General features: G+C 34.4%; 1 protein-coding gene and 1 long non-coding RNA gene across 4 annotated transcripts; one reads left to right on the forward strand and one right to left on the reverse strand.

Moving 5' to 3' along the window:
- Positions 1-1,877: 1,877 nt before the first annotated feature.
- LOC110020294 (cationic amino acid transporter 6, chloroplastic-like) lies at positions 1,878-7,337 on the forward strand. Of its 3 annotated transcripts, none has more exons than XM_020718346.1 (8): positions 1,878-1,948; positions 3,532-3,654; positions 4,191-4,288; positions 4,846-5,297; positions 5,381-5,603; positions 5,714-6,044; positions 6,137-6,368; positions 6,458-7,124. In XM_020718346.1, the coding sequence occupies exons 3-8, from the start codon at positions 4,272-4,274 to the stop codon at positions 7,024-7,026; spliced, it is 1,824 nt and encodes a 607-aa protein (XP_020574005.1). In that variant the 5' UTR covers positions 1,878-1,948; positions 3,532-3,654; positions 4,191-4,271; the 3' UTR covers positions 7,027-7,124. The 3 variants fall into 3 exon arrangements, with proteins under 3 accessions (XP_020574005.1, XP_020574006.1, XP_020574007.1); XM_020718347.1 differs by lacking the exon at positions 1,878-1,948 and adding an exon at positions 3,247-3,455 and having other exon boundaries at positions 6,458-7,337; XM_020718348.1 differs by lacking the exon at positions 1,878-1,948 and having other exon boundaries at positions 3,465-3,654; positions 6,173-6,368; positions 6,458-7,337.
- Positions 1,894-19,860, reverse strand: LOC110020295. Its single transcript, XR_002293513.1, has 3 exons — positions 19,606-19,860; positions 3,675-3,733; positions 1,894-1,970 (listed from the first exon to the last, which is right to left on the reverse strand). It is a non-coding gene; the product is annotated as an uncharacterized LOC110020295 (long non-coding RNA).
- Positions 19,861-22,070: the final 2,210 nt, after the last annotated feature.

Here is a 22,070-nt window from a genome sequence, read left to right on the forward strand (position 1 = left end):
TTTTATACGAGTTTTGCAACTTAGAAATGGGATCAGAACTTATATGTGGGATGCCACGAGAATCGATGAAGCCTCAAATTCATGGATTCTAGCATTCTTTTGACTAGGCATAGACATAAGGAGGATTTTTTATCCATGTTGACAACTATCACTTAGGGGAATGTCTAGAAAAATCACAAACCACTACATCACCTAAATCCCAAAGACACAAGCTTCACATTTCTTGAAGAATAGTAAGATTTATCTGCCCCTATTTTTCATCTTTTCAAACTAGTTATCTTTGGTTTTGCTTTTGATTAGGATTGTAGAAACCCATCTAAGCTTGGATGTATATCTTTGAACAAGTTCTTTCTGAGCTCTCCTATTTTGCACTTTTCTTTGTCCTCAACCTTGTCTGTTTCCATGTGTCTTTTTCCGGTCTTGTTATGGTGTTGCTTGCACTTTATTTGACCTATGTAGCTTAGTTCTTTGTGTGATTTTTTTGTTAATTTTAAATTAAATGTTGGGCTCGGCCCTCGTTTACTCAAAAGTAGTGGTGTCGACAAGACGAACAAGTTAGAGCCCGGCTGAGTTTGTGTTTGGCTCATTAAAAAATGTCATTTTTTGTGTTTAGCTCGTTTGCGTGAAGCACCGAAAATGAGTTGTTTGCAAACAAAGAGTCGTTTTGACAACCTTAGTCACATAGCGGTTTGATGTTTAGAATTAGAACGAGATTTAAATTTTATTTTTTATATTAAAACATCATTTAAATATAAATTAATGTATTTTTATTTTATTTTTAAATTAATATTTTTAATTGATTATAAATTTTTGTTGCCTAATTAATTTTTTTAATTTATATATATATATGATTATTTCAAGCCAAGCCGAGCACAAATGAAAAAATCCTTGTTCGTTGTTCAGCTTGTTTATATATCGAGCGCAAAAAAATTGTTTGTACTCGGCTTGTTTGCTTAGCGATCGAATCAAACACAAGCTTCTTAACGAGTCGAACGCGAACTGTTCACGAACAACGAGCGACAACCCTACTCAAAAGAATAAATAAAAAATGGATAATGACACACATACCGCCTTATAGATTAACCACCTAGGTGATTTTTTTTTTTTTTTTTAAACTACCAAACCAGCTATACGTGTGGCATTATCATATTATTAAACATCTGATAAAATGAAAAATATGTGTTGGGATTTTATCATAAATTTCAATACTTGAGCGAAAATTTGAAAACTTGATGAAAGATGATGGTTGATTTCTAAACAGGAAGTTCCGACTGCGAGGGGTCGTCATAGTTAGGAGGACTTGGCACCATGTCATATTTGTATTTCAAATTCGTCTGCAGAATAAAAGAAACGCGAAATTTACATCCATACCACAATCTTATCTATTTGCATATTACATTTGGTAAACCCATGCATAAAAATATGTATTTCACAAATAAAAACGTAATGGTAATGAAATTTTTTTATATAATATTAAATATTTGAAAGATATGAATCTAAATATGAATATTTAGGCGTTAGATATAGGAATAGTATGCCCCTTAGAAAATTATTTAATATGAATCAAGTCTGTCCTTTTCTTTGGTGTCCAGTAGGCTTCGGCAAACTACCTAATTCTGAATTTGGCTCATCTAAAAACAACTTCAAAGTTTTGTTTTTTTTGTTCAAGACTTGAAATCAAGGAATGAAGTAATAGGTTAAGTTTAGCTCAAATTAAATTTATATGCGGCGGCTTATTTAAGCGGAGGGAACGGAGTTGTTGCAGAGACCTTTGTTGTTTCATTGAAACTTATCCTGAGGAGAAAGGAAGAATTCGAGCATCTAGGGAACGGAGTTGTTGCAGAGACCATTGTTGTTTCATTGAGACTTATCCTGAGGAGAAAGGAAGAATTCGAGCATCTCGTCGCCGAAAAATGCTCCGGCGATCTCCGCTCCATCCGCTCCTGAGGTAATTGTTGCTTCAAATGCAGCTTATTTTAAGAGGAGAGGGAAAGGAGTTAGCAGAAAAGATTAGTTTTGAGATCTGCAAGTGATTGAAGCGTTCTACAAGTAAATAGTAAAGGATGGGAGTTAAATATGTAAATAAGAAGGTTTTAAGTGCTTAAATCCCCCATGTTGCAGTCATAAATGTAAATAAAAAATTTACTGCATCCAAATTAATTTCATTATTTGTTTTAAATTAGCAGGACAGATAAAGTCCAGAAGGAAATACAAAAAAGTTTATAGATTTATTTTTCAATTGGCGGCAGCTGTGCAATTTCTAGACCATAACCTGTCCAAAGTCAGAAGGAAATACAGCTGTGCAATTTCTAGACCATAACCTGTCCAAAGAGAATTGTATATATTTATAAAAAAAAACAGAAAGATTGACAGGCGAGTGGCAAAAGAAATTAGGAAAAATCAAGTAAAAGCCGCCATAAACCCTCTGTAGCATCTACCAAATAGTAAAATCAAGAAAAATTAGTTAATATTTAGCAATAAACCACTCAAATCCTATGTATTTACATATCTAACACCTATATTTATTTCATTTTTTATTATTATTAAAATAGTGATGTGATATAAAAATTTAGAATGGTATAAATATAAAAAACTGTGTAAATACATGGGAATTGGGTGTTATGTACGTAGATACCCCAAAAAGAATTCGGTCAGAAACTCGGGCAGAAATTTAGATCAATTTCCGGCCATTCAATTAATTCTAAAATGAATAAAATATAAAATTAATCAATTAAAATTTAAATTATAGTAATCTTCAAATAAATTGGTTATTTTGAAATTCATTCTCATGGTTTGCTCTCTTTTTTCCATAAAAAAATCCGTTCTGCATTCGATAAAGGGAGACTGGACCGTGAAGAAAAACAGAGCCAATAACGGATATCTCAGATTAGCTCCATGTGTATGCAGTTACTTAATTCTTAGATTAACTCTCTCATCCTCAAGGAAATACTGCATGTGAATGAGATGAGTGCGAATTGATAATATTTTGGTAGTATTATCACTACAATATCGCTAAAATATCACAAGCATAACACATATGTAGTATTCTGGTGATATTTATGATGACATTGTACCGTAATACCACCACAATATCACCAGAATACTAGCTTCTGCACCTACTTAAAGATCGGATGCCAAAATTAGCATGAATTGTAAATATAACAAATTGCCATCAAATCAATCAACTCCAAGCCTTAAAATCTCGTCGAAAAGATAATTCATCCAAAAATCTTGCTACTTTTTCTACCAAATTTTTTGATAAAATATTTGAACGTTGGCGGTAGCATTTTGGATGCTTCAACCTACCTTTGATTTATTTAACAAAAACTTGGCTTTCATGCCAGTATGGCGGTTTGGCCTCACTAAGCAGGGTCAAAGAGCTAATCACTTATTATATACATTTATATCCTTTGAACATTTCCTTGGAATATATTTGAAGATATAGCAAGCTCCAAGTACCTCTACCATAAATGCCAAGCTCACTAATGATAGATTTAGGGTTTTCTTTTTATTATTTATTTACTTTTTCAGGTGAGCACAACAGCCTGCTTGGGATTCTTCATTTTGTTTGGAGTTCGAGGACAATAGAGTTGGGGTTTTAATCCTAGCATGATCATGAAGGCAAGCTATGTATCAGGTTCTCATAAAAAAAAGGTACAGAACTTGCAGTTTACCTGATCATTTACTCGTGAATTCTGTTTGTTTGAACTGTGTAAGCTGTCCTCTCCATCTCCTGTTACAGTTAAACAAATCTGTCAAAATTATTATCGGACAATTCTCGTATTAATTTCTGTAAATGCTCCAATGATAGCCTATCAATTGTGCATAAGTTAAAACTGAATAGGAAAGCAATCTTTTCTATTTATAATGATACTAATCTGTCATTTCTATATGGATTACGCCTTCATATGGATAGTACTAGTTACTATAGAAAGGCAGCCCCTTCTCGGATACTTAACTATGAATATCCCTGCAAAGATTGATCAAGCAAGTTTCCATCTATAAACCATTCAAGCAAGTCAACGGAATATTAAAAATGTGAAGGATAAGTGATATTAAACATAATATTCCAGTAGCAGGCGTTGATAGATGGCCAATCCTTCAATCTACTGATTTTCTGACTATGAAGAACTACTTAATCTTTTAAAGGAATTTTATAAAATTTCTCATGTTTTGTTTTCTTTTTTCAGAATTTCCTTCTATATAAATAGCGCGCAAAGGAGGATGCCTTTCTGAGAGCTTTGCACTTTTTCAGCGACCATACATTGGGAATGACTGCCAAGGAGCGGTAAGTTAATCATATACAGTCAAAAGCCGTTTTAAACTTGCATAAGAAGAGTTATTTTATCCCCATCAATAGCCCAAATATGACTGTATACTGAATTTTGGTAGAGGTACTTGGCCTAAATGTTGGTTTGATTTATCTCCATCAATAGCCTAAATGTTGGGTTATTTTTTTGAATTTTTAGTCTCCATATCTCCAAATGACTGGCATGAGGTGTTAAAGTTTATTTGAATGAAATCTTCTAACACAACTTCTAATCATGGCGCACAAAAAGAAAATATTATGCTGGCCGTTAAAAAATTCAAACTTATCAGTTGTGGATTAAAAATAATGTGCGATATGCTTCAATAAACTTGAAAATAATATCAAATAAAGTAAAGTTTAGCAAAGTGCGAAAAAAAGTGTTGCATGCAGAATGTTAGGAGAAATATTTGTAAGCTTATATAAATCTAAAGCAGAAAGAGCTCAACTAGGGGTACTGCTTGCCACTTACTGTGAAGGAAGAGGTTTATATAGTCATTTAGTAAAAAGCTAAAGTGTGTGCTATTCCAACATTTCAGAAACCTCCCCAAATTTATACAAATCCCTTATACACAACTACTTGCATGGGAACTAAGAATGTCCTCTCCAGCTCCAATAACCCACAACCACCTGCCCTTGTTCTCCTCCATCCTCCATTCTCTCTCCCAAACTCCCTACAGACTCAGAAGAAGAATATTAGCAACATGGACCCCAGAACAAGAGCTCAACCAAGTGAGAGAAAGATCAGGAGCAGACATGAAGAAGAAGCTCGAATGGTATGATCTTGTGGCACTTGGTGTAGGGGGGATGCTTGGAGCTGGAGTTTTCGTCACCACAGGCCAAGTAGCCAGCAAATTATCTGGCCCAGCAGTCTGCATTTCCTATATTATAGCCGGCATCTGTGCTTTCCTTTCATCTCTTTGCTATACTGAATTTTCTGTGGAGATTCCAGTTGCTGGTGGTGCTTTTAGCTACCTTAGAGTAACCTTTGGTATGAAAAATCTAGTTATACAACTAATTTACTTAATCTTTTACGTTTTGGCTTAATTTTGAATGCCCTGGTTAATGTCCCAGGGGAGTTTGTGGGTTACTTTGGAGGAGCAAACATACTACTTGAGTATGTCTTATCCAACGCTGCAGTGGCTCGAAGTTTCACTGAGTATTTAAGTGCCGCCGCTGGTTTAGAAGATCCAAACTCATGGAGGATTGTACTTGGAGGCTTGTCTAAGGACTACAACAGTTTGGACATTCCTGCATTTGTTCTTGTTTTTCTTCTCACTTTATGCCTGTGTTACAGGTTAAACTATGTACCTTAACTTTAAGGTTTTGTTTGGTATTTTGTTAGTGCTGTCTACAGACCACTGTACTGTTTTAGTTTTTTACGCTTTACTTCTCTTGAAATTGCAGTACCAAGGAGAGCTCCAGGCTCAACCTACTTATGACAGTGTTCCATGTAATCTTCTTTGGATTTGTGATTGTTGCTGGCTTCTACAATGGAACCTCACAGAATCTTGTAAAGCCGAAAGGGTTCGCTCCTTTTGGTGTTAAAGGAGTTGTGGATGGAGCTGCTATAGTGTACTTCAGCTACATTGGTTATGACAGTGTATCAACAATGGCTGAAGAGATCAAACACCCCTCCAAAATCCTTCCTGTTGGCATCGGTGGATCAGTGCTCATTGTCTCAGCATTATACTGCCTCATGGCCTTATCTCTTTCCTCCATGATCCAATATGATAAGGTAACCCTAAACCAATCCCAATTTGCAATTGTTGCTGATTCTTGTTTTGTTGATGTTAGCTAACAATAAAAAGTTCAAATAATCATAAACAGATATCTGAGGTTGCATCATTTTCTTCTGCCTTCCAGAGTAAGGTCGGCTGGAAGTGGGCAGGAAATGTTGTTGGTGCTGGAGCCAGCCTAGGAATTGTGGCATCACTCTTGGTTGCCATGCTTGGCCAGGCTCGATACCTTTGTGTCATTGGCAGAGCTCGGCTAGTTCCGTCTTGGCTTGCTAACGTGCATCCTTCGACGAGGACCCCATTGAATGCGACTATTTTTTTAGGTAGGTGATACTCTTGCAATATCTTCTCGTTCAGAGAATAATGACGAAATTCAAATAGAACCATTCGACATATTCATTATTTTATGCAGGGATATGCACGGCATCCATTGCTCTATGTACCGACCTCGAGATCGTGCTCGAGATGATTTCTATTGGTACCTTAATCGTGTTCTACTTAGTTGCGAATGCGCTCATATACCGGCGATATGTGAGCCTTGGTGCAAACGAGCCACTTCCTATCCTCCTCTTCCTTCTGCTCCTCACAGCAAGCTCACTAGGCTTTTCTATAAGCTGGAAGCTTGGGAGAAGTTACTGGTGGATGATGTTATTGTTTGGTGGATTAACGGTGATGATTACTGCTTTATTTCAATGTAAAGTTCCCTGTCATCACCGTCCATTAAAGTGGTCCGTGCCATTGATGCCATGGCCAGCAGCAGCCTCAGTATTTCTCAATATTTTCCTCATGAGCTCTCTGAAGAAGAGGTCCTACCAGAGGTTTGCTGTGTGGAATTGTATGATTGTGCTGTTTTATGTACTGTATGGGGTTCATTCAACATTTCAGGCAGAAGAGGTGGGGATGGAAATGGAGAGGGAAATGGCTTTGGTTGTTGGAATTGAACCAAATTCATGTTCTCAATTGGATAAGTTAGAAGCATAGGTTTTCATTTTTTTTCTGCATATCATCTCACAAGTTTGCATTATTGGTGCGAGATGCATCCAATGTAGGCAACCGACATTCAAAGAATAAAATAACTTTTCTTTTGTAAGAATTATTTTTGCTGGTGCTGAGTATGAGTTAGATCTATCATAGTGAACAATAATTATTTCATTTATTTTAAGGGCATCTTTTCGATATACAAGACCATACACATAATATGAGAAAAGAAAAGTGATTTTTTATATTCACCATAGTTTTCTTTAGTCCCTAAAAGGAGAACCATCTTCCTCTTTTCTAATAAAAGCATTAGACTTACAGGTGGAATCTTATAAAGTATAGTGCTACTTTATATACTATTTATATGCTATAGATTGATTGCTTACTCCATTTCAAGTCATATTGTCCACTAAAAACGGTTCTTTCACTAAAAAAAGGTTATCCAAAAAAATTCCTGCCTTCAAGCTTAAGCCAGAACATTGGTGCTTATACAAAGATATGGCTGCACCTATTTACTCGATAACTAATTAGGAGGAATGTATGTATTTTTTAATCCCTGCAGCATCTTAATCCAAAACCCATAAGAAGATAACCTCCAAGAGATGTCTATTTTTTAAGGATCAACTATTCTCATTTTGAGTTAAAGCAAGATTTTTTAAAGCTTAAAGTACCTCTTCGTCCCGTACCTTGCAGGGCCTTTTGCAAAATAGTTCATTATTAAGCATCATCAAAATATCCAATCATAATAATCTCTTTAACTTTTTCTTTAAACTCAAATTAACAAATTTTCAAATTATATAGTGTAACATTGTGGCGACCAGTTTAGTGCCGTTGTACTAATAAAAAAATCATCTAAGAGAATCACATAAAGAACCTAAATTTTAATGCAGTTGATGCTTGGACCAGGCAACCATGACTGAAATTTAAAGGAAATTTTAATTTTCTATTCTGCAAAGAGAGAGTTTCCAATGGAGATGTGCCCTCTAAAGATGTTTATAATGTAACAAAAAAATTTAAAAAAAAAAAACAACTTTAATTGTGGAATGTTGTTTTGCAAAGAGAAAGTTTCCAATGGACATGTGCCCTATAAAGATGTTTATAATGTAATAAAAAAAAAAAAAAAACAACTTTAATTGTGGAATGTTGTTGAATAATGGCATGATTCTTTCATAAAGATATTCTGAATATTTAAAAGCGTAAAATTTTGCAAAAGAGAGGATTCTCAATTTCAAATGTAGGCAGGAAGCTCCATTAAAAAAACTAAGTAATTACATGGCATATGATACTAAAAGAATATGAAGCTAACTATTTATAATACTTAATATACATACATACACAAACACACAATAATTAAGTTTTTATTCATCTGTATGCTCCGTCAAATGGAGCTCCGCTGGGATCATCCAATTTGATCCTCAGTGTAGTTAAGTGAGTGGTAGAAATGGTTTGTTGACAGCATCCACTAACTAGGCTTTGGACATGTAATTACCACACAAACGGCATCATTTTTGAGTTCCTTACAAATAAAAAGATAATAGATAGCCACATTTTTTATTCATCAGTGAAATACATTATTATTATAAAGACGAGTAGCACTCACATTGTCACCATAGAAAACTAGATAGCAAGTTCGGTAAGCAGAGAGCAAATCCAACAAAAAACAACATTTGAAATGGCAACCAGAAGTATTCAATCTTGGAAGAGGCGTGGGCTACAGTACTTTGTTTCTTGACACTCAAAGGTATAGAGTTTCGGCCAAGATACATAATGTAGATACCTATGGAGATGCAGCCATCTTTGTTACCTATCCACTTCGGATTCAGAGAATGCATGAAGTTAAAGCAGTGTCATGATGAAAATAGTGTTGTGATCAATAGCACCACCAAAAAAGTGGATTAGCCAATTTTCTGCATTCCAATGACTAATAATCTGAGTGGTGAATAAATCAAAACAGTTTGTTAACCATGAAAACAATATTTGGGTACATAAGAGCTAAGAATTATAGATAAACTCTAATATTAGTCAGATTAGTGAGTGTAGATCCACAGTCAAAAGTGAGCGCTGGTGAGGCATTAGGTTTCATTACAAGATTGGTATTCATGATTATAGTGTGAGCAAAGACACCAGGGATTGAGATAAGGAAAGTTCATTTGGTGTATAATCGCATCTACATAAAGAAAATAATAAAATGAACTAAGATAGGAAAAAAAGAACGATAAAATACTACAAAGTGGACAGTTATCCATAGTAATGATATTATTAGTATAAACTAGATAGATAAGAGTATCAACAATGTTGAGGCATAAAAGAAATGTTTAAACTAGAGAATTGGTGAAGCCAACAAAAAATGAGAATTTGTCGTAGCTTATGGTAGTATGGTAGCAGGCAATGGTTGTTTGCTTGAAGCCATAAATGACTTTGCAAAGCTTGCACATATATAGAATGATCTATGTCAATGAAGTTTGGTTGCTAGGCCAAGTATGCATTCAAGAGAGATGGCCTTAAAGTAAGGCATAACTGATGTTGGCATCACTTTTCAATGTCATATGTGTGGGGTGTCCACTCGAATGATATAGTACTGTGTTCAATCTCCCTTAGTCCAAGACACCCATTTGGACCACTTGGTACTTTTCTTGAGCACGGAACTAGGATAGGTACCGATTTAGACCCTACCCGGGAGAATTCACCGTTGGGCGACGACGGTTCTAACACTAACTTAATGTCTAGCAGTAAAAAAACTCTCTAGAGCACATTTCGGGAAAACTGGGGTCCATACCGACCCACATGTGCGGTGGTCTGGGACAACTGTCGACGACACTAAAATCCCCAGTTTAAAATTTCTAGAATATTCATTTTTGAGTTACGAGGTTATATTTTAGTAATACGTAGCTTTCTGTTGTAGCTTTTTGTAGCTTTCGGATTGGTCAAAACATTCCTATGGACATCCCGACGCAAAATTGAGATTTTAACCCTCGGGGCCGTATTCGACCCCTGGACAGGATTTTCGCCCAATAAGGCGCACCCCTGATGTTCATATAGATGTTGGAGAGCCCTTTTTCACTTCTAGATAGTCTCTGGTAGTTAAGGAGAGGCAATGAGTAGAATATTAGCACTTGGAGGGGACAATTTAATTGCAAAATTTATAATTTGGTGAAATGAAATGCTTTGCGTTTTTGAATTGTAAAAATACACTAGGTTATGAAACTTTTCCTTAGAATTTGTGATTTATAAATTAAATCAATGGATGAATTTCATTTTGTGTTGAAATTCTCTATTTATTTGTGTTTTATCCCGTTTTTAGCATTTAGTGGAGATCATACCTTTGTTTAAAATAAATCAAGATTAATGATATCAGAAGTTAAAGTCATATGGCGCGTTTGGACAGCGGTGAGGTGTCACACTATAACTTTTTCTGTTTGACAAAATAGTATTTTGTTTGTTTTTTTCAAAAAAATGTTGTTGAAAATTGTGTTTTATCAAGTGTGGTGGCTACTAGAAAGCTACGTCCTGAGTTTTTTCAAAAAAAAAAAAAAAATTGTAATTGCCACCATAGCTTTTAAACAACAGTTTTTTTTTGTAGAAACTTTACAACCGCTTCTTCAAACAGTTATAGCTGTCCCAAACAGACCCTTAATCTATACAAGGATAACTCACAACTATGATTTAGAGGAATAAACCTATTGTTCCTAACTTCTAGCAATCGCTTAAAGAATTTTGGGAAAAAACAATTTTTGAAATCACTAAGAAAATAGAAATACTGCCTTGGGATTTTTAAAATTACGTTTTAAGCTATCGACAGAGGCTTCAAACTAAATTTGCTCATGATGGACAATAGCTATTGCAAATAAAATGAATCATTTCATTTAATGTATGAATTGCAAATTCAAATCTTTGATTTTAATTTAGTAATTTTGATAGTTTAAGAATACATAAAACTCATCTGCCAAAAATTTTATTTTTAATAGAAGATAGGTTTTGAGAGCTAGTGCTTTAAGTCAAATTCGAAATCCAAAGTAAATCCTTGTGGGAACGATCTTAGACTCAATCCATTATATTGCTTACATGACACGTCCATTTGCGTTAACTTGTGCAAAGTCGGGTCATAAACCAGATCATAACTTTTAGAGTGGCAATGTCAATGGGTTGATTTAAAGTGTGAGCTTATGAAAAAAGAGTTGAAGGCATCAAGGACAATTGGAAATGACTATAAGTATGGAGGAAAATAAAATGAGTTAGCCTGAAGGCAAAAGAAAGGAAATGGGGTTTGTATAACTAGCACTCTCACCAACAAATGCCAAAAAGTTTAGGTGCCAAACTCTCAAAACAAAAGATTATCATTTTATCCTAGAAAAGGGGCAAGTTATAGCCATTACAATCACCCTTAAAAATAGATTCAAAATATGGATGAAAAGATGAGAGGCAACAGTCATAAGATGCCTTAACTTACCTTGTCATATTAATTGCATGCATAAAATTTTCTTACAATTTTAAACAAATTCATTCACTTTCCATGTAATACATAAATGGTTGAAGTTAAAATTTTAAAATTCAAAACTTGGGGTTTACAACAACAACAAGCCTTTATCCCACTAAGTGGGATGGGCTACATGAATCCTTTTTCTCCATTGCGTCCTATTAAGTGTCATATTTTCATTTAATTCTAATAAATTAAGATCATTTTTTGTACGATATGCCCAAGTCTTTCTAGGTTTACCTCTGCCGTTTTTAACATAAGTCGAATCTAAAACATCTATTCTCCTAACCGGATCATCAAATAGCCGACGTTTGACATGACCAAACCATCAAAGACAACTCCGTCTAATTTTGTCTGTCAGTAGAGTTACACCAACCCTATCACGAATATATTCATTTCGCATTTTATCTCTTAGTGTAAAACCACTCATCTACCTAAGAATTCTCATCTCGACAACACTTATCTTAGTTTTATGCTTCTCTTTTAAAGGCCAACATTGGGCGCCATAGAGCATTGCAGGTCTCATCACCATCTTATAAAATTTTCCTTTCAGTCTAAGATGTACTTTTCTATCACACAATAGGCCCAAAGCATTCCTCCATTTTAGCCAACCAACATGAATTCTGCCAATAACATCCCCATCTATATCCCAATCACTTTAAACAATAGAACTGATATATCCAAAGCATTCACACCTTTTAATGATTTGATCACCCATAATTATAACTTTGTCACTAGAGCTACTACTACTAAAATTACATTCAATGTATGCAGTTTTAGTTCTTGCATAATAAAATATGCTCGTAATGTTGGAACCCTTGCTTATTTTACACTACACCCGGTCGCCGGTGTAGCGGCTTCTGCACACTTTTTATATATTCAGGTCATACAACGCGTCGCCCTAGCATTTACAAAATTAATAAAAGGATTAATGTCATGATTTTTCGACAAATTCAAAACTTAGGGTTTCTAAAAAGAAATTATAAATTTCATGATTTAAATTATAGCATACAACGGGAATGTTTAAAAACAAGAATCAAACGAGCAGATTCAACCGTGAACAATTTATACGACCAGTCTGGTTACCCTTGAAAACAATTTTTTACATCAAAACGATGAAAATTGGTTTGAATCACTAGTTTGATAAAAAAATTGGCTTGGTTATATAGAACCTGCAATACCGCTCGATTATATAGGACCATCCCGTCCTAATAATCTTTTTAATCACGTTTATATCACAACACAATGTTTAATATTTCACTCATAAAAAATAGTCCTATAATTTATATAAAGTTAAACTCATACTGTCAATTTCAAAACCTTCTAATTAACGTGAGCTTAATCAAGTTAATTTATAGCATGCCCACCACTCAGATAAGTTACAAACTAATGGTTCAAAACTCTTTGTTCATACGATAGTGCAATACAAACTATCACCAACAATATGAGACTAAAAAGCTGTGAGTGTGCTAAAATTTGAGTAGGGTAATGGTAATGAAGAATTGGACCACTAGAATTGGGCTTCGAGATATTAAATGGAAAGACTACAGGATGTAAAAATTCAGTAATAATATTTTAATTTTTGAACTTTTTTTATATTATATGATAATTATGGCATACCAAAGGAGGGGAATCCTTGTGCTATTTTTTTTTATTTATTAAATATTGAGATTGTTAATTTTAACTTTAGTTATTTTTTAAATTAGTTGTGATATGATTAAATTAAAAAACAGAAAAGCAAAAAATATAAAACACACAATAAAAAAATTACGTGGTTTGGCCAGCTAGATATGTCCACGCCTAATCAAACTCACAGACTAGGATTCCTTATAATCCTTTAACATGAAACTTCTAAATCATAAAAGATATAATAAATTAATATAATTCATTAATTACTTGAACATGTACCATCCCAAATTAATAAATTGAACATCACCTGATCAAACCTATAACTTTAACCATAGATTTAACTAGATTTACACGCTTACTAGCTTAGCACACACTAGATGTTGTGATAGGCACACCCTTTGGCATTCTCATGCTAAGATGTAACTAAACTTTTTTTCATTTATTTATGGTTTGATGTGATGTGATGATGTGTTGTTTGTTGTGACGTTCTTTGTTTATAATGTGATGTTATAGGCACTTGTCCTTCGTAGCTATGGTAGAAATATTTGTTTGCAGATGATCATGCTAAAGGCCCTAAAAGGAACAATTAGAAGTGAGCCTGTGGAATGTACCAGAAGGATGAATGTCAAAGTGAAGCTTTGGTGTACCAGAACACAAAGCTTAAAGTCTCGCAGGCTAAGTAATAGATCTATGTTGGGCTGTATATAGCAGAAGTTCAACTGTCCCTTCTTTTTCAGTTCTTTTTCTTTTATGTGTTTTGTGGACCCAATCATTATTATTTTTTATTATTCTACTTTCATTGTTTATTTGTTTACTTTGTGTTGCTAAAGAAATACATATTTTTTTCTATGTTGACTTAGATGTTTATGCATAACTTGGATTTCAGTCCATGTTAGGCCCTTCGATGTTAAATTTTCTACTTTCACAAGTAAACACCAAATCATAAAAAATATTTTCCTACAAAAATTATTAATTAATTACATGTCTCTCAAAGTCGCCCTTTTAAAAAGTTGATCCCTAACTTCTTTGGTGTACCAAGGATGCATAGTTAACAATTGAGTAACTTGTCTATTCCATCAGCGATTTGCTTTTAAGTTAGTGGAAACCTTTAGATTGACACACATATATGCACAGGTAGTCAGTCAACATACAACAACAACAACAAGCCTTTATCCCATTATGTGGGGTTGGCTATATGAATCATTTTTCTCCATTGTGTCAAACCTATTTTTTTAACATTTTTTTATAACTCACTTGGGTCTAGATAAGTAAATTTAAAAAAATATTGTATTCACATATCATGTTTATTCATGATCGAGCCGCATTTGCTTTAGTAGTGATGTCACACATCTTATTTCATATATATTACACTTACCCTATCTTGTATATGTATAGAGTTTATGCAATTAGGTAGGACCTAGCTGAAAATCATTTCCAAGTAGAAATGTAAGTCCAAAACATGGGCAATCTTAGGCTCATGTGAGGTTAAGTTATAAGCCTCATCGCTATGTTGCATTAGTCTAGGTTGTGTGTCATACTCACTTGGTACGTTAGTCCTTCCTTAGATTTAAGTTTACGTCTGACATTGTTCTTAGAGTGTTTAGTTCTCATTGTCTGAAAATTTTTTATTTGCCAAAACGTTGCCCGTATATCCATGTCATTTGTTGAAATCCCCTCGTATGCTCAGCTATAATGCAGGATATGTTTGCTTGTACGCATTCTTCTATAGTTGACTATGTTATTCCACACATGCTAACACAAAGCTTAAAGTCTCGCAGGCCAAGTAATAGATCTATGTTGGGTTGTATATAGCAGAAGTTCAGTTGTCCCATCTTTTTCAGTTCTTTCTCTTTTATGTGTTTTGTGGACCCAATCATTATTATTTTTTATTATTCTACTTTGATTGTTTATTTTGTGTTGCTAAAGAAATACATAGTTTTTTCTATGTTGACTAAGATGTTTATGCATAACTTGGATTTGAGTCCATGTTAGGCCCTTCGGATGTTAAATTTTCTACTTTCACAAATAAACATCAAATCATAAAAAATATTTTCCTACAAAAATTAATAATTAATTACATGTCTCTCAAAGTCGCCTTTTTAAAAAGTTGATCTCTAACTTCTTTGGTGTACCAAAGATGCATAGTCAACATTTGAGTAACTTGTCTATTCCATCAGCGATTTGCTTTTTAAGTTAGTGGAAACCTTTAGATTGACACACATATATGCATAGGTAGTCAGTCAACATACAACAACAACAAGAAGCCTTTATCCCATTATGTGGGGTCGGCTACATGAATCATTTTTCTCTATTGTGTCAAACTTATTTTTTTCACTTTTTTTTTATAACTCACTTGGGTCTAGATAAATAAATTTAAAAAAAATATTGTATTCACATATCATGTTTATTCATGATCGAGCCGCATTTGCTTTAGTAGTGATGTCACACATCTTATTTCATATATATTACACTTACCCTATCTTGTATATGTATAGAGTTTATGCAATTAGGTAGGACCTAGCTGACAATCATTTCCAAGTAGAATTGTAAGTCCAAAACATGGGCAATCTTAGGCTCATGTGAGGTTAAGTTATAAGCCTCATCGCTATATTGCAATAGTCTAGGTTGTGTGTCATACTCACTTGGTACATTAGTCTTTCCTTAGATTTAAGTTTAAGTCTGACATTGTTCTTAGAGTGTTTTAGTTCTCATTGTCTGACAATTTTTTATTTGTCAAAACGTTGCCCGTATATCTATGTAATTTGTTGAAATCCCCTCGTATGCTCAACTATAATGCAGGATATGTTTGCTTGTACTCATTCTTCTATAGTTGACTATGTTATTTCACACATGCCGAGTAGTCATTTTAGTATTTCTTCTAATAAAATAAGAAACCTCATTTTAAAAACCCAACATGTTCTAAACCTCAACAAAAAAAACGAGCAAACATTTTTAATCATGCGTATTATTAGGCTCCTCATCTAAGATGTATTCTTCTATAGTTGACTATGTTATTCCACACATGCCGAGTAGTCATTTTAGTATTTCTTCTAATAAAATAAGAAATCTCATTTTAAAAACCCAACATCTTCTAAACGTCAACAAAAAAAACGAGCAAACATTTTTAATCATGCGTATTATTAGGCTCCTCATCTAAGATGTATTCTTCTATAGTTGACTATGTTATTCCACACATGCCGAGTAGTCATTTTAGTATTTCTTCTAATAAAATAAGAAATCTCATTTTAAAAACCCAACATCTTCTAAACGTCAACAAAAAAAACGAGCAAACATTTTTAATCATGCGTATTATTAGGCTCCTCATCTAAGATGTATTCTTCTATAGTTGACTATGTTATTCCACACATGCCGAGTAGTCATTTTAGTATTTCTTCTAATAAAATAAGAAATCTCATTTTAAAAACCCAACATCTTCTAAACGTCAACAAAAAAAACGAGCAAACATTTTTAATCATGCGTATTATTAGGCTCCTCATCTAAGATGTATTCTTCTATAGTTGACTATGTTATTCCACACATGCCGAGTAGTCATTTTAGTATTTCTTCTAATAAAATAAGAAATCTCATTTTAAAAACCCAACATCTTCTAAACGTCAACAAAAAAAACGAGCAAACATTTTTAATCATGAGTATTATTGGGTTCCTCATCTAAGATGTAACTAGTTATGGAGGCCTGCACCTATGGGAAACTTGATCAACTAGAATAAAATAAAACCAATTTGATGTCAGATATCGAGTAGGAGAATTTTTTGGTTCATTCACATATATCTTTGTCTTTCGAGTTCGTAGAGTGAATTATCTTCTATTCTTTGGGGTTGTAAGGTCTCATATCTATTAAGTGCTCTAAAGACAAATGTATTTATGATTAGTTTGTCTTCTGTTGAGTCTTATGTCAAAGCATAAAGTTTTGTGATCGCTTCTATCCCTCAGGATGGTACGATCCAATCGTCTGTGACTCTCTCCCTTCTCTTTCCGAGCCACATGAGTCCCAATTGAGACCCACAATTCTCAAGAGTATGAGGGTCAAACACTTTAAACTTAATTCCTGATTTACATCTTAGAATGAAGTACAAACTTGTTGGCCAGTTGTTAATCATTATCACCACAGTTGGTCCTATTTATAAGATCTTCACATGTATTAAGATACTCAAACACTTATTGACTTCTCTATCATAGGGTCAATAATTAGTCATGTAAACTTTTATCATTATGGTGATAGTAATATTTAGACTTAAAAATTTCTTTCTTAGCAAATATGTTACTCCAAAAAATTTTAGGTGTTGGAGGCAAAAGAAAAGGGATGAAAATGATGTTAAAGGGTGTGAAGAATAAAAAAAATAAGTTATCTTAAGTGTTCGAGATAAAAGAAATAAGATATTGGAGAATTAGTACTCTCAACAAGGATCACCAAAGGTTTGACCTCCAAATTCTCACATCAAATGAATAAAATCAAATATCAAGTAACTATCGAAAAATGAGCATTTTATTCTAGAAAGGAGGCCATTTATAAAAATTAAAATTATCTTTTAAAAAAAATCAAAATATAGAGAAAAGTAGGTGACAATTTCAATAAGAAGCATTACACTTTCTTACTATATATTACATTTTCTTAATATATATGCAATTACATACACTTCCCATGCAATCTTTAAATGCTTGAATTCAAAATTCAAAGTTTCAGAACCTGATGTTTCTAAAAACATTACACTTTCTTACTATATATGCAAATACATACACTTCCCATGCAATTTTTAAATGCTTGAATTAAAAATTCAAAGTTTCAGAACCTGATGTTTCTAAAAAAGAAGTAAAAAATTTTGTGATGCCAAATTAAAGCATTAAATGGGCATGGGTGGGCTACTTGGCTAATCATTCTTCTTTTGTTGAAATGCTTTGGGCTTTGCTTGATATCTAATGAATAATCTTTGTGGGCTTTTTATTGCTCTCCTTGATTCACTCCAACATCCTCTTGTGCATCTTTAGTATGTAGCCTATATGAATTATCATAACGCGCTACATCAGTTTATTTGGATGTTGGGTTATGGAAGAGGTTCTCAAGTTTGTTGTGGAAGGAGATGGGCATTTTAGCATGACTCATTTGGCATGGAGGATATGACCATGGTATTATATAAGGGGTCATTGTCAATGGTAGGTATGAAGGAGTTTTGTAGGAAGAATAAGAAGAATGATGGGATATCACTACAAGGATATTATCTCTTTATGGGTCTCATGAAAAAAGAGACGGCAAGAAAGATAGACTCAATGAATTATGCATGATGGGAAAGAAATTTTGAATGCATTGCCGAGGAAAAGATAGCCATTTTGAGCAAGGAAGTAGCTAATGAAAATAGGGTTTGGTACAAGATTCAAGTTTATCTGTGGTACACAAACAAAGCCATGGTTAGCAGAAGCAGTTGAGCACAGGAAAATTAAAGTTGTTGTTAGACAAGCCAAAAAACTATCTATATTAAGAGAGGATAAGTGAGGGAGTGGGCATGCAATTTATGGGGTAGACTACCAAGAAAAATGCTTAAGCTCAATCTGAAGGTCGAATTGACAGATGGGACATAGAAATTAAGTAAAATAAGAAAAATTAAAAAAAAATCTTGCCAGAATATAAACATTTCTAGAATTAAATCAGATAAAAGAAAAAAAAAGCCACATTACACCACCCTCGGTTGCAGTATTTGTTGCAGTTAGAATCCATTTCAACTTACATTACAGTAAATTGGGGCTTTGCTTGGATACGACAAGAATGAAAGAAATTAATGAAATCCAAACAATTTATAAGTTGACTATTAATATAATGCCATAATTTGAAAGTTTTCTACTTTTTGTTCACGTCCTTTCACTCAAATTCCTAGGATTCAAACAAAGCCTAAAAAATATATCCGCAAAGAATAGCATGGCTCAAGAGCACAAATATGGTGAGAACTATGTTAGCTCGAACTACAAAGTCCAAACATTCAACATAAGAGACCATATTATAAATTTTACGGCAACCTGATGTGTGATAAGATTCTGGATTAATAACCAATACCTTTGCCAACCCGGTATTCTTAAGTTTGAGCCTGCCCACAAAGGCATATAAACAGGATATATTGATAAACGTGAAGCCATACACAGAAACAGAATCACCATGATTTTAGGTAAACAAATTCTTTTTTCGATTAAATACCTGAATCGATCGTCAACTTTATTGCCCTGACTTCTCAAATGGAGGTCTAAGATTCAAATTCTTGAAAAAAAAGCATACTATACTAAGCTAGCACAGCATTCATCAGTAAATTATAGCAGTTGTTAGTCGGAAGGTTTAATTCCGTTTAATCACCGGACGAAGAACCGATAAAACACAAAATAATATGCAGCAAGTCCCATTGCTCCTCTTAACCCTAACTTCAATTCAGCATCCGCTATATCTTCATTAAAAAAATTCGGATAATGCTTAATACGGATACCATCTCTCCACCGCGTTGGCCTCCTTATCGCTCTCTTCTCTCCTCTTCCTCACCATGCACGGTCTTATTTCTCCATGGCAGCGTTCACACTTGCCGCAGCGTAGCATAAATTCAGCTTCGCTACCAGCAGCAGACGCCCGCGTAAAGCGGCCGAACCTGGGTGGATTTCCGGCGGCCTTGCAGGGGCAACCGGAATTGGAGGAAAGGAAGGGTTGGAGAATCCGTCGAGAAAATCTTCCTCCGGATTTTAAGGAGCCAAAGACATTTAAAGTGAGAAAAGATATATAATTTTTTTTTAAGTGTAATTTACATACATACCATCCAATTTCTATATTCACATATCTAAGATCTAAACTTTACTCTCATTTTATTTATACAGGCCAAATTTTCATAACACTGCCTAAAATATATATCCACAAAGAATAATATGGTTCATGAGCACGAAGACGGTGAGAACTAACACCCATTTGGGGGCAACCTTGAGGGTGCATTGCGGCTAAGGAATGTGAATCTCTCTTGTTTGGATTTTTCGGACCGGCTATTTATGTTGCGACAAATATATAGGAGAATGATTGACGAAGCGAAAAATAGAATGAAAAAGTTCACACCATAAAAGAACAACACAGCAGAACACACAAATTTATATCGTTCGGCAAAATGCCTACGTCTACGGAGTTGCAGAGGATTTTACTACTTGAGGAATTTATATCAGTCGATCACCTCGACTTACAAGAGGAATCTCTCATTTTGTTGTTCTCTCTTCTTCTCTCTCTGTTCTTCTCTCTCTACACGAAGATACACCGAATAAATTTTACACTGAGATACACCGAAGAAGATAAACTTACACGAGAAGTAAACCCAATTTGTCTTCTGCCGCAAGCCACCAAGAAGAAGTAACGGGAAACACTCTTCTTCTTCTTTCTTCTTCCTTTTGCGGCAATGAACTACCTCTTGCACTTCTCTTCTTCAAATCCTAAGGAAGCACAAGGAAAACACAACCGCGACTTCAGAAACTTGAAGGATAACCGTGCTCTCTATTTGCAACTTAAAGGAGATTGAAGGCGGCGTCGTTTCACGATCCTAGAGGCAGAAGCAACGGTTATCGCGAAACCACAGGTCGCGGTAGCGACCTTTCGCGATCAGTCGTGGGAACGAAAAGCGGGAACAGTTCACGAACAAGGGAGGCGGGAGACGCAATCGGGAGCATTCGCAACGTTTCGCGAAATAGAGGAGGCAGGAGCGGGAGATCGGTCTCCAGCGCTAACAACTTATAGGAATAAGTCGAAGGAAACGGGGTCGCAGGTTAGACTCCACGGCCCGCGTTCCTTCGTATACATGTAACGGGGTTGCAGCTCTCCTGTCCCGTGATCCTTTCTCTTGCGTGTCTTGCCCTAACACTCCTCTCCTCTCCTGTGATCCTCACCGGGTTGTCTCTCTAGCGACATGCAATTCTCACGGATGGTACTATGCCTCTCGCTCTCCTCTAGGTTAATTGCTACGGTGAATTCTCCTCTCTCTCTCTCCCACTCCTCTATCTGCATTGCGGCTCTGTTTGGATCTTTTGATCTGTGTGCGATGGTACTTCTTCATGCGGTATTTTTTTATTGAAGTTCATTTGAGTTGTGGTTTCTTTGTACGGTGGTTCCTCTTCGTGTTGGGTAATTTTTACCTTAATTATGTTCTTATTTCTGATTTTGGAAATGTGTATGTGACTATATTATTTCAAATTCTTATTTAATCTTAAATAAGAATTTGTTTGCGTACTAATGATAGGTAAATTCATTTTTCATTACAAAGGAAAGAAATTAAAATAACACCAATAAATATTGAGCTCTTAAAAAAATACATAAAAACAAACGGATTGGCAATTATATTGATGATAATTCAAGTGTATTTGTTGCAAGTGCAAAATTAAAAATGAAGAAAAGATCACATTTTTGTATAAATATACAATTTAAATTCATACTTACCCAAGAAAAATATAAGGTGACAATTATCCCAAAATTTGGTGTATATGATGCTACTAATCATGAGTTCGATTGGATGCTTGAATAAAGGTTACCAATGAATTGATCAATGACACTGTATGTATGACTTTAGAGAACATTTCAAAGAAAGAAGTTAGTATCCAACTAGGGCTGTCAAAAAAGCTCGTTGTTCGCAAACAGTTCATGTTCGGTTCGTCAATGAGTTGGTGTTCGATTCGTTCGATAAGTAAACGAGATGAACGTGAACAAATTTTTTTCGTTCGGTTAGTTAAACGAACCAAACACGAACAGTGATGCGTTTGTTCGTGTTCGAATCGTTATTATTCGAAATATTAAATAATTTAAAATAATGATATATCAAAAATTTATGATATTTAAAAAAACTAAATTTTATAAATTATAATATATAATAAATTAATAATAATAATATATTAATATACTATATTAGTAATATACTAATATAGATATTATATATTT

This window comes from Phalaenopsis equestris, unplaced genomic scaffold (genome assembly GCF_001263595.1).
Source record: "Phalaenopsis equestris unplaced genomic scaffold, ASM126359v1 Scaffold000094, whole genome shotgun sequence".
NCBI lineage: Eukaryota > Viridiplantae > Streptophyta > Magnoliopsida > Asparagales > Orchidaceae > Phalaenopsis > Phalaenopsis equestris.

Bases quoted from the DNA above. Each gene is read 5' to 3' on its own strand.
- LOC110020294 (XM_020718346.1), top strand. The intron at 5,298-5,380 runs GTATGAAAAATC...TTAATGTCCCAG, and splicing joins CTACCTTAGAGTAACCTTTG to GGGAGTTTGTGGGTTACTTT. The intron at 6,045-6,136 runs GTAACCCTAAAC...AATCATAAACAG, and splicing joins CCATGATCCAATATGATAAG to ATATCTGAGGTTGCATCATT.